The sequence below is a fragment of the Tachyglossus aculeatus genome, chromosome 5 (genome assembly GCF_015852505.1).
Source record: "Tachyglossus aculeatus isolate mTacAcu1 chromosome 5, mTacAcu1.pri, whole genome shotgun sequence".
In the NCBI taxonomy this organism is placed as follows: Eukaryota; Metazoa; Chordata; class Mammalia; order Monotremata; family Tachyglossidae; genus Tachyglossus; species Tachyglossus aculeatus.
The window spans coordinates 19,256,988-19,270,390 of NC_052070.1; the positions used below are offsets into that span (position 1 = coordinate 19,256,988).

The 13,403-nt window shown below is 44.3% G+C and overlaps 1 protein-coding gene across 1 annotated transcript in view; it reads left to right on the forward strand.

Annotated features, from left to right (window-relative positions):
- The window catches only part of RAB31 (RAB31, member RAS oncogene family), a 190,912-nt gene that overhangs the window by 150,821 nt on the left and 26,688 nt on the right, over window positions 1-13,403 (forward strand). The window contains exon 6 of the mRNA XM_038746749.1: window positions 12,365-12,474. Within this exon, the coding sequence (XP_038602677.1) occupies window positions 12,365-12,474 (110 nt within the window). The remainder of the gene's footprint in view (window positions 1-12,364; window positions 12,475-13,403) is intronic.

Consider the following 13,403-nt stretch of genomic DNA (forward strand, 5'->3'; position numbering starts at 1 on the left):
TCTGCCAAATTTGGGCTCGTGATTTCCCAAAACCTCTGCTCTACGAGAGCCAGCCTATTTCTGACTTGCTGCAAGCTGGGCTGACTGGTCTCGCTGATGTTGCTGCTGCTGTTTCCCGGGTTTCCGTAGCTGTGTCTACTCGTGTTGAACCCTGCTACCTACACCCCTGAGTCAGCTCCCCAGGAATGTGGGTATCCTGAGTTAACCACTCTCTTACCAGAGAGGGGTAAAAGCAGCATGGCCTTGTGGCAGAAGCACCGGCCTGATAGTCAGAAGACCTAAGTTCTAATCCTGCCTCAGCCTCTTGTCTGCTGTGTAAACTTGGATGTCACTTCACTTCTCTGTGCCTCAGTTCCCTCCTCTGCAAAATGGGGTTTCAATACCTGTTCTCCCTCCTACTTATGCTATGAACCCCATGTGGGATCCGATGATTTCTATCTACCACAGCACTTAGTAATATTAGTAATATTTGGCACTTAGTAAGCTCTTCACAAATGTCTCAGTTATTATTATTATCATTATTACCACCTCCTGAGCAACAAAGCTGTATCATAATCAGCGTTGATTTGGTTCAAGGACTCTTTTGCTTGATCCAACTCGGCCACTGAATTAGTCTGACCTTGGGCCAAGCCCTTAAGCACCCCTCCATACATCCCCGACCCTTTCTCTGCCTCTATCAATCAATCGATCAATTGTATTTATTGAGTGTTTATTGTGTGCAGAGCACCGTACTAAGTGCTTGGGAGAGTACAATATAATAGAGTTGGTAGACGCGTTCCCTGCCCACAGTGAGCTTACAGTTTAGTCTCCGATTCATTCTCTCCTCTACTTTCTCCAGTTCTAAAATGGAGATAAGCCATTCCTTGGGGAGGCTGTGAGCCTGCCATGCATTTCCATGTTAAGGATGGCCATGGATAGCACTCAGTAAACAGTACTTGATGATGAGGTAATTGCTGCAGAAACCCCTTTGGAGTAGTTTGAAGAGGTGAATATCCGTTGTTATTGTTCTCAATGGTGTGTCTACTATCTCTGTTGTATTGTATTCCCTCAAGCACTTAGTGCAGTGCTCTGCACACAGTAAGTGCTCAATAAATATCTAATGTTTACTAAGATCATAAATGGAAAGGAATAGTGAAACTTCCTGAGATTTTCCTGTCCTATGAGGAGGTAGGCAAATCCCGTGGCCCAAGTGATAACTACTTGAGGCCTCAAAGAATCTTGGCTGTCCACTTCACCCCTCTAGCCAGCTGCCTGCAGCCCTCTCTGTTTTCTGTCTTTTCAGCTTTTACCCCAACTATTTGTTGGCTTTCCTAGTTCCTTTGCCGCCCCTTCGCAGCCTTCCTGGCTCTTAGGCTCCCGTGGCGCAGTGGAAAGAGCACGGGCTTGGCAGTCAGAGGTCATGGGTTCAAATCCCTGCTCCGCCAATTGTCAGCTGTGTGACTTTGGGCAAGTCACTTCACTTCTCTGTGCCTCAGTTACCTCATCTGTAAAATGGGGATGAAGTCTGTGAGCCCCACGTAGGACATCCTGATCACTTAAAATCCTCTCCAGCACTTCAAACAGTGCTTGGCACGTAGTAAGTGCTTAAGAAATACCAACATTATTATTATTATTATCTCAAATCCCCCTCTCTGTTCTGCTCAATTTGCTCTGAGCTCTGGCCTCAGGCCAGCTGCATTCAGTTAAGGTTCTTCCTCTTTCCTCTCTCTTCCTCCTCCCAACTTTACTCCCTCCCTACTGCTGCTGGTGGAATTTGGAACCACCTTATTATCTAGATGACACTTGAACTTTCAAAGGGTTTTTCCATCACAGCCTCCCCAAGTAATGGTTTATCTCCAATTTAGAACTGGAGAAAATACAGGTGAGAATGAATCGGAGACTAAACTGTAAGCTCACTGTGGGCAGGGAACGCGTCTACCAACTCTATTATATTGCACTCTCCCAAGCACTTAGTACGGTGCTCTGCACACAATAAGCACTCAATAAATACAATTGATTGATTGATTGATAGAGGCAGAGAAAGGGTCGGGGATGTATGGAGGGGTGTTTAAGGGCTTGGCCCAAGGTCAGACTAATTCAGTGGCTGTGTTGGATTTTGAAATCATGTCTTTTGGCCCAGTGCTCTATTCAGAAGTTCTTGCTTCGGGGGAAGGATAAACCAGTGAAGGAGAATGGCTACCCAGAAACCTGGGACAGATGGCGTTTGAGAAACATGTTGATCTGGTGATCTTTCAGTGGGCAACCAGCAGGAGATGTGGAGGGCAATCCTGGCTGCACGTTTGGATGGTTCCCCAATGGTTTGGCAGATTTTGCCCTAAGAAATGTTAATCAGGCAAAATCCTTCAAGATGGTCCCATAACGGAGTGCTATATAAAACGTCCCAGCCAGCTTTCTGCATGGTTTAAATTATGAAGGCTCTGGACTTATGGAGCAGGAGATGGCATCGCAGAAGAGGTGGGTGGGATTTTCCATCAATCTTGGGAGGAAAAATCCCAGGCTGACTTTGGGTGTATGCGTGGTTTCTTCCACAATCCCGTCTCAGTTTCCTGGGCTCTCGAATGGGAGAAGCAGGAAAACACATTTTCTTCTGCTCTCCCCGGCTCATATTTCTGAGCTCCGGAGTGGCGGCTGCTGTAGAGGATGCAGGAAATTTCTCTGTCATCCTGGCTCATTTTCCCAGGTTGAACCCCGTGGCAAAAGGGGAGTGCTGCCACCCCACCAGTAATGCCACGCTCGGAACCGTGGGAGAGGAGGGAGCTGGGCATAGCTTTCCCGGCGGAGAGCTTGGAAAGCTTGGATAGGTTCGTGTTACCCGAGGTCTGTCTCTCCACATGGTGGGCAGAGGAGACAAAATGAGAAGGCTTATGTTTGTTTTCTTTTTATTTAAAACAACTGACAAAAAATAATCATCTGAGGCCAGCAGCCATCCATGGTGTGGGCAACCTCACAGACTGGAGTGCTGCAGCAAATTCCTGGCACAGTGGGGCCACACCCAGGGGGGTGGGTATCAGGTTGGTGTCAGATTGTGTCATGTAACGTGGGTCATGTGTCAGGGAGGTGGTGCCATATTAGACTGTAGTTCAACCCCTTAAGCTCAGCATCGGTAATAATAATAATTGTGGTATTTGTTAAGTGCTTAACTGTACTAGACTTTTAGACTGTGAGCCCACTGTTGGGTAGGGACTGTCTCTATATGTTGCCAACTTGTACTTCCCAAGCGCTTAGTACAGTGCTCTGCACAAAGTAAGCGCTCAATAAATATGATTGATTGATTACTAAATGCTGGGGTGGATACCAGCAAATCAGTTTGGATGGACACAGTCCCTGTCCTACGTGGGGCTCACAGTCTCAATCCTCATTTTACAGATGAGGTAACCGAGGAACAGAGAATTGAAGTGACTTTCCCAAGGTCACTCAGCGGACAAGTGGTGGAGCCGGGATTAGAACCCATGACCTTCTGACTCCTGGGCCCTTGCTCTATCCACTATGCCACGCCACTTTTCATAGGTAAAATTGATAGGCCGTCCAGACAAATTCGTCAGTCAACCAGACACATCATGCAAATGGCATCCCAGTTGTGGACTCCTCTTGACTACTGAAAACACGCAAAGCCACAGGGTGAGGGGAAGCCCAGGAAAATGGGGAAAGGCACAGAGGAAGGGGGCAGGCTGGACATTTTTTAAGGAAACTGTTTTTGGTCCCAGTTCCCAAACAGGTGCAGGAAGTGAGTCTTATTCAGGCCGGGACAACCACTAGAGGGGCCTTAGTCATGAGGTGTTCCATGATGGGCCCATCACACTGGACTGTGTTACAACTCTCAGAGCCCCTAGGAAGGCCACCAGGCATAATAATTATAATAATAGTAATGGTATTCATTAAGTGCTTATTGTGTGTCAAGCACTGTTCTAAGAGCTGGGGTAGTTACAAGGTAATCAAGTTGGACACAGTTCCTGTCCCACATGAGGCTCAGAGTCTTAATCCCCATTTTACATATGAGGTAACCGAGGCACAGAGAAGTGAAGTGGCTTGCCCAGGTTACACAGCAGTCAAGTGGAGGAGCCAGGATTAGAAGCCTGGTCCTTCCAACTCCCAGCCCTGTGCTGTATCCACCGGGCCATGCTGCCCAACTTCCAGCAGCAAGCAGCACTACCAGGCTGGTAATGGAAGTGGAGACAAGCAGGGAGTAGCCTGCACAGATGGGTGAGCCCCTCAAGAGCCAGAGACCATGTCTGAATTCCCTCCTATAAATTCTCTTCCAGGATTTAGAACAGTGCTCTGCATACAGTAACCGCTTAATAAACACTATTACCATTACTACTATAAACATCCCAAATCAATCAATCAGTCATATTTATTGAGGGCTTACTGTGTGCAGAGCACCGTGCTAAGTGCTTTGGGAGATTAATAATAATAATGATGGTATTCGTTAAGCGCTGACTATGTGCCCAGCACTGTTCTAAGCACTGGGGTAGGTACAAGGTAATCAGGTTGTCCCACAAGGGGCTCACAGTCTTAATTCTCATTTTACAGATGAGGCAATTGAGGCACAGAGAAGTTAAGCGACTTGCCCAAAATCACACAGCTGAGAAGTGGGGGAACCGGGATTAGAACCCACAACCTCTGACTCCCAAGCCCGGGCTCTTTCCACTAAGGTGGACACATTCCCTGCCCATGAGGTGCTTACAGTCTAGAGGGTGAAGGTGAAAGGACTTTTAATGGGCATAAGACCCAGGGGCTTATTGTCTTGCTAAGCATGATTTCCCCAACCCCTAGATTCCAAGAATTTCCTATGAAAAAATTGGCATTTAGTGGGGTTTGATCTGTACCCTGGAAATTGCTGTCTCTTCAGAGTCAGGTAATATTTTGCTCATTGTCATGGGCATTGCTGAGCCATCTCAGTGGAACTTTAAACATTTTGTTTATGGTATTACTGTATGTCAAGCACTGTTCTAAGTGCCGCGGTAGATACAAGATAATCAGGTTGGATAGAGCTCCAATCCCATAGGTGGCTCGCAATCTAAATTGAAGATAGTAGGATTTAATCCCCATTTTACAAATGAGGTAACTGAGGCACAGAGAAGTTAAGTGACTTGCCTAAGGTCACACAACAGATAAGTGGTAGAGCCAGGATTGGAACCCCACTTTATGCTGGATCATGGCAATGGCAGTGGGAAGAGGGTGAAAGGGTGGAAATACTTTTAAACAGTCAATACTAGTTTACGTTAGGCAGGGATTGTTTCTACTTCCTCCACTCTGAGATTAATAATAGAGAAGCAGTGTGGCTCAGTGGAAAGAGCATGGGCTTTGGAGTCAGAGGTCACGGGTTCGAATTCAGGCTCTGCCACATGTCTGTGTGACCTTGGGCAAGTCACTTAACTTCTCTGAGCCTCAGTTACCTCATCTGTAAAATGAGGATTAAGACTGTGAAGCCCCACGTGGGACAACTTGATCACCTTGTATCCCCCCCAGCGCTTAGAACAGTGCTTTGCACATAGTAAGCGCTTAACAAATGGTATTTAAAAAAACAAAAAAAAAGCAGTGCTCTGCTCATAGTAAGAACTAAGTAATACCACTGATTGAGTCATCTGACAGAATACAGTCATTCATCCTATCCCACCTAGATTACTGCATTAGCCTCCTTTCTGACTTCCCAATCTACTGCCTCTCCCCACTCCAGTCCATACTTCACTCTACTGCCTGGATTATCTTTCTCCAGAAATGCTCAGGATATGTCACCCCCGTCTTCAAATATCTCCAGTGGTTGCCTATCCATCTCCTTATCAAACAAAAACTCCTCGCTATTGGCTTTAAAGCTCTCCATCACCTCGCTCTCTCTTACCTCACCTTCCTTCTCTCCTCCTACTACTGAGCCCACATATTTCACTCCTCTGGTGCTAACCTTCTCACTGTGCCTTGATCTTGCCTGTTTCACTGCTGACCCCTGGACTGAAATGCCCTCCCTCCTCAAATCCGCCAGACAATCAATCTACACGCCTTCAAAGCCCTGCTGAGGGTGCATCTCCTCCCAGACTAAGCCCCACTTTTCCTCATTTCCCACTCCCTTCCACGTCACCCTGACTTGCTCCCTTTGCTCTTCCCCCCCACCCCATCCCACTGCATTTATATATATATATATATATATATATGTAATTTTAATTATTTATATTGATGCCTGTTTACTTGTATTGGTGTCTCCCCCCTCTAGGCTGTGAGCTTGTTGTGGGCAGGGATTCTCTCTCTTTATTGCTGTATCGTACTTTCCCAAGTGCTTAGTTCAGTGCCTTATATGCAGTAAGTACTCAATAAATAGGACTGAATGAATGAATAAAGGATGCGAGACTAAATGTTTGTGTGGGAAAGCCATTGACCTAATTGTTTTTTTCGTTTAGGAGAAAATTATTCTGCCTGGCAGTAGGACATTTTTACTATCTAAAGGAGGCAAGGACGGTGGGCTTGCCCTGTGGCTGTGCCCTGGGGAATCAGGAAATTTCTGTGATTGCATTCCAAATCACTGAAAATTGTGTGAAGGAATCAGCTCTTTCCTCCCTTGTGCCTAGGCCTTTCTAAAAAAAAACCTCATCAGTCTATGTTTGGGTGTTTATTTTCAAAATGGCAGTGGAGTGTTTATTTTGTGTGTGTGTGTGTGTGTGTGTGTGTGTGTGTATGTATGTGAATGTGTGTGCATAGCTCTTTCTACATTCTATTCCTTTCTTTCATTCATTCATTTATTCATTCGTATTTATTGAGTGCTTACTGTGTGCAGAGCACTGTACTAAGTGCTTGGAAAGTACAATTCAACAACAAAGAGAGACAGTCCCTGCCCACACTGGGCTTAGAAGTGGGGAGACAGAGATCAAAACAACTAAACAGGCATCAATATAAATAAATAGAATTATAGATATATATACATCAAAACGAGTAAACCGGCATCAATATAAATAAATTGAATTCTATATATACATAAGTGCTGTGGGGTGGGGAGAGGGGGGTAGAGCAAAGGGAGCGAGTCAAGCTGATTTCTAGACTGTGAGCCCACTGTTGAGTAGGGACCGTCTCTATATGTTGCCAACTTGTACTTCCCAAGCGCTTAGTACAGTGCTCTGCACACAGTAAGCGCTCAATAAATACATTTGATTGATTGATTGATTGACCCGGAAGGGAGGGGGAGCTGAGGAAAAGGGGCGCTTAGGGAAGGCCTCTTGGAGGAGATGAGCCTTCAAGTAGGGCTTTGAAGGGGGGAAGGGTGATTTTTTGGTGGATTTAATAATAATAATAATAATGGCATTTATTAAGTGCTTACTATTTGCAAAGCACTGTTCTAAGTGCTGGGGAGGTTACAAGATGATCAGGTTGTCCCACGGGGGGCTCACAGTCTTAATCCCCATTTTACAGATGAGGTAACTGAGGCACAGAGAAATTAAGTGACTTGCCCCAAGTCACACAGCTGACAATTGATGGAGCCGGGATTTGAACCCATGACCTCTGACTCCAAAGCCCGGGCTCTTTCCGCTGAGCCATGCTGCTTATCAGGAGGAAGGAGGGCGTTCCAGGCCAGAGGTAGGACGTGGGCCAGGGGTCTACAGCAGGACAGGCGAAATCGAGGCACATTGAGTTTAGCATCAGAGGAGCAGAGTGTGTGGGCTGGGTTATAGAAGGAGAGAAGGGAGATGAGGTAAAAAGGGGCAAGGTGATGGAGAGCTTTGAAGCCAATAAAGGAGTTTTTGTTTGATACGGAGGTTGATAGGCAACCACTGGAGATTTTTGAGGAGGGGGGGTGACATGTTCAGAGCATTTCTGTAGGAAAATAATCCAGGCAGCAGAGTGAAGTATGGACTAAAGTGGGGAGAGACAGGAGGTTGAGAGGTCAGAAAGGAGGCTGTTGCAGTAATCCAGTCGGGATAAGATGAGTGATTGTACTAATGTAGTAGCGGTTTGGATGAAGAGGAAAGAGTGGATCTTGGCGATATTGTGAAGGTGAGACTGGCAGGATTCGGTGATAGATCGGATATTTGGGATGAATGAGAGAGTGGAGTCAAGGATGACACCAAGGTTGCGGGCTTGTGAGATGGGAAGGATGGTTGTGCCTTCCACAGTGACGTTGGGAGCACTGCCTTTTTAGGATTTTAACCTTTTAATGTTTGCTAGCCCAAACCATATGTATAAAAGGCTATGTATTATCCTTTAAGATGTGGTACAATATAGGCAATTCTTGTTCTATGGATAGAAAGCTATAACACACCTTGGACCAAAGACAGAAATATGGGTTCTGAGACTCAATTGTGATGCATCCAAACAGGCATGTTATAGGGAGAATATTCCCTAATAGCTTTCTATCCAAGGTGTTAGAAAAGTTAGAAAAAGCTTGGATAGTTAGGGAGAGGACAGGGTTTGGGAGGGAAGATAAGGAGCTCTGTCTTGAACCTGTTGAGTATGAAGTGCCGGGAGGACATCCAAGTAGAGGTATCCTGAAAGCAGGAGGAGATGCGAGCCTGCAGGGAGGGAGAGAGAACAGGAGAGGAGATACTGATTTGGGTGCCACCTGCATAGAAATGATAGTTGAAGCCATGGGAGCAAATGAGTTTTCCAAGGGAGTGAGTTTAGATTCCTGTTTTGAAAGGGTTTATTGGCCAGAAATGAGGCATTAAGAGAATCTGTCAAATGCCACAGAAACAAAAGAAAAGCCGCTCTCTGGGCTCTATTTGCTCCTCACTGGGGAAGAAGCAGTGAAGCTGCAAGGCCACTGGTCTGGCAGTTTATTCAGCACCCCTACGGGCTCCAGTTGGCCCTCCAAATGAGCATTCCACTCAGAGGGATAAATTATTGAGTAATTAGGCTCGAATCATAGAAAGAGACCTTGTTAGGCAGACATCACTCTCTCAAAGCCTGGCCACTCTCCTCCAATCTAGAAAGAATGATTTGAAAACAGTTTGGAAAAAATGTTGTTTGCAGCAAACAGTCACCCTTTTCTAGAGGTCAAATGATGTGATATCTTAGAGAGAATTTTCTCTAATGTGATCCGTGAGGATTTGGATCTTAAACTATCGGATAGCTTTGCAGCTCTGATGGACTGGGTTTCTTGAGGGACACCCACAGCGAGGGGATGAAACTGGAAGAAGGGTCAGTGAAAGTGACAGAGAAGTAGCTGTGGGAAAGATATAAGAGACCGGGGGAGCACTGGTTCCTTCTCAAGGAGTTTACCTGTGAATTGACCTCTAATAGTCACACCAGAGTGCTATGATCATTTATTTTTTATTTATTATTTTATTTATTTTATTTATTATTTATTTATCATTTATTTATTTTACTTGTACCTATCTGTTCTATTTAATTTATTTTGTTAGTATGTTTGGTTTTGTTCTCTGTCTCCCCCTTTTAGACTGTGAGCCCACTGTTGGGTAGGGACCCTCTCTATATGTTGCCAATTTGTACTTCCCAAGCGCTTAGTACAGTGCTCTGCACATAGTAAGCACTCAGTAAATACGATTGATGATGATGATGATGATCATAGATCATGATATGCAGCGTGGCTCAGTGGAAAGAGCACAGGCTTTGGAGTCAGAGGTCATGGGTTCAAATCCCAGCTCTGCCAATTGTCAGGTGTGTGAATTTGGGCAAGTCACTTAACTTCTCTGTGCCTCAATTACCTCATCTGGAAAATGGGGATTAAGACTGTGAGCCCCCCCCCCCGGGACAACCTGATCACCTTGTAACCTCCCCAGTGCTTAGAACAGTGCTTTGCACATAGTAGGCGCTTAATAAATGCCATTATTATTATTATTATTATTATTAATAATAATATATAGAGCAGGGGCCTGGAAGTCTGAATGACCTGGGTTCTAATTTGGGCTTTGCCACTTGTCTGCTGTGTGACCCTGGGCAAGTCATTTCACTTCTCTGTGCCTCAGTGGTAAAATGGGGATTAAGACTGTGAACCTCATGTGGAACAGGGACTATGTCCAACTTGATTTTCCTGTATCCACCCCAGTGCTTAGTACAGTGCCTGGCATATAATAATAATAATAATAATAATAATAATAATAATAATGGCATTTATTAAGCACTTACTATGTGCAAAGCACTGTTCTAAGTGCTAGATTGTAAGTGCTTAACAAACACTACTGTTATTATTACATTATCACTATTAAAACATTGATTTTAATTCACTTTACACAACTGAAAACCATGACTATTCTTAACAAATATAAAAAGGTAGCTATTAGCTCCTTGAGGGCAGTTATTGTACTATTTCTGTTGTAGTAATAATGGTAGTGGTAGTAGTAGTATTTGTAGAATTTACTGAGTACATAACAAAGAAGTAAAACATTCACTGCCCACAAGGAGCCTATATACTCTAATGGAGATGGCAAAAAAAAAAAAAATTAGAGAAGTAGTCAAACTAAATAATTGATGGAACGATTGAATAGACATATGCAAGGCTGCTGAGAAGGGAATATAAGTTAAATTTTTAAGTGCTAGAGTTGATCTGTGGTTTTATAGGATGTAGGGTGCTGGCAAAAGAATAGAAGAAGAGTTGTTGGAGGAGGTAGGATTTTAGGAGGACTGTGACTGTGGGAAGAGCTGGGCTCAGTTGGATTTGGGATGGGAGGGACTTAGAGGAGAAGCATGGTATGACTGTGAGCCCACTTTTGGATAGGGACCATCTCCATATGTTGCCAACTTGTACTTCCCAAGCGCTTAGTACAGTGCTCTGCACACAGTAAGCGCTCAATAAATGCGATTTAATGAATGAATGAATGAATTTGTCTGCTGTGTGACCTTGGGCAAGTCATTTAACTTCTCTGGGCCTCAGTTACCTCATCTGTAAAAATTTGGGATTAAGAGTGTGAGCCCTATGTGGGACAGGGACTGTGACCAACCTGATTAACTTGTAATAACCCCGGTGCTTGAAACAGTGCTTGGCTTAACATGTAAGTGTTTAACAAGTATTATGATTTTTTTTTTCCAAGCTAGGGAAACAGTGTGACCAAGGAGATTGAGTCAGGGGAGTCGAAAACAACAAGATTAGTTTGGGAGGGGTGAAGATCTTAGTATAGTGCTTTGTGCCAGTAGACACTTATAAAATTTTATGGATTAATTAATTAATTAGAGCCCAGAAGTGTTTACCCAAAGTCTCATTCTTGGATTGTTACAACTAGGACTTTGATCTTCCCTAGGCGGCTTGAGTTCCCTCTAGGGACAGAAAGATGGACAAGATGGGGGAATGACAAATTGCTAACATAAAATACTTCCAAAGTCCTATAGTGGACAAATTCTACCTGTTTCACATTCTAAAAGTCAGAGTCAACCAGCCAACAACTATAGTCACTATAGGCTGTAAGTCCACTTAGACTGTAAGCTCATTATGATCGGGGAATGTGCCTGTTTATTCTTGTATTGTAATAATAATAATGTTGGTATTTGTTAAGCGCATACTATGTGCCAAGCACTGTTCTAAGCGCTGGGGGGATGCAAGGTAATCAAGGTTGTCCCACGTGTTATTGTTGTATTGTAATAATAATAATAATAATAATGTTGGTATTTGTTAAGCGCTTACTATGTGCCAAGCACTGTTCTAAGCACTGAGGGGATGCAAGGTAATCAAGGCTGTCCCACGTGGGGCTCACAATCTTAAACCCCATTTACAGATGAGGGAACCGAGGCACAGAGAAGTTAAGTGACTTGCCCAAAGTCACACAGCTGAGAAGTGGCAGAGCAGGGATTAGAACCCATGACCGGGCCCAGGCTCTTTCCACTGAGCCACACTATTTCCCAAGTGCTGGGTACAGTGCATTGCACACAGTAAGCGCTCAGTAAATATTAGTGAACGAATTAATCTTTGAAAAAACTGTATTAGGGTTAGCGTTAGTCCAGAGTTAGTCTTTAGGGGAAACATAGCATATGAATAATCATTTAGCGGATCTGCACAAACAAGATGCTCAATTAATACTTTTTAATGAATATCCATTGTACTAATGAGTCAAAAGGCAGTTTGCCAAACCACTATTCCAAACTCCTCTTCACGTGATTCAATATCTAAGAAAAAATTAAATGGTCAGCAGTGTGTTTGAACTTTCTCAAATGGCTTCATAACTTATTCAGGATGCTGTTTAGCTGCTCTGGTTACAAATGATTCCCATAAACGCACTGTGTTTATGTGACTAGAGAACGGAGCCATTTTACCTGTTGTTGGACTAATTCGCCTCACGGCTCTACGGTCTCTCATGGCAGAATTCTTTGCTTTCTCAATCCCAGGGGGATCAGGTCACGGGGGATATCAATTCTGTTTGAATGACCTAGGTGTTATGTAGCCCGTGTGTTGCCTTCAAACCAGAGCTAATTTATGCTTGTTATACTGCTTTTCCAGGGAGGTTCCCATGAAGGACGCTAGGGAATATGCCGAATCCATAGGGGCCATTGTGGTGGAGACCAGCGCAAAGAATGCTATAAACATTGAGGAACTCTTCCAAGGAATCAGTAAGTACCGTAACTCATGGCTTCCATTGGCCCTTTACCTCCTCCACCTCTGCCCCACTTTTCTCTTCGTGGCTGGAATTCTAAAGAGTTTCAGTTCAAATCTTTCCTGAAATGCTCGCGGTTTTTTGGTGTGAAAATCAAGAACCGACAGGTGCCAAATTGTAAGAGAACATCTGACACTTGTGTAGGTTACTGGGAGGGATTTTGGGAACTGAAAGGCCTTTGAAGGGCAAAGGAAATGATCTCCCATCTGGGCTGGTTTGGGAATATTCCTGCCCGATTGAAGAGTTTATAACCTATGCCATTTCCCAGGCTTTTTCCAGCTCCATGACTTTTTATGTGGGGTATTTCCTGGTTATTTTCCTCTAGACTGTAAGCTCACTGTAGGTGGGGAACACGTCTGCCAACTCTGTTGTATTCTGTTCTCCCAAGTGCTATGTGCAGTGTTCTGTGCATAAAATAATAACAATAATGGTATTTATTAAGTGCTTACTATGTGCCAATCACTGTTTTAAGCACTAGGGTAGATACAAGGTGATCAGGGTGTCCCACGTGGGGCTCACAGTCTTAATCCCCATTTTACAGCTGAGGTAACCGAGGCACAGAGAAATTAAGCGACTTGCCCAAAGTCACACAGCTGATAAGTGTGGGATCTAGGATTAGAACCCACAACTTCTGACTCCCAAGCCCGTGCTCTTTCCACTAAGCCATGCTGCTTCTCGTAAGCACTCGTAAGCCTAGTAAGCACTCAATAAATACCACTGAACAGATGAATGAATGGTAAAAATAACATGGCTGTTTGCAACGAGAGAGAGACAGAGAAGACCATGGTATTCCTGGGAAGCTCTGCCACAACCTATTGGTCCCAAGTTTGAACCTGCCCTCTGAATCCATCCCACTCGATCCTCAACATTCATTCATTCAATTGT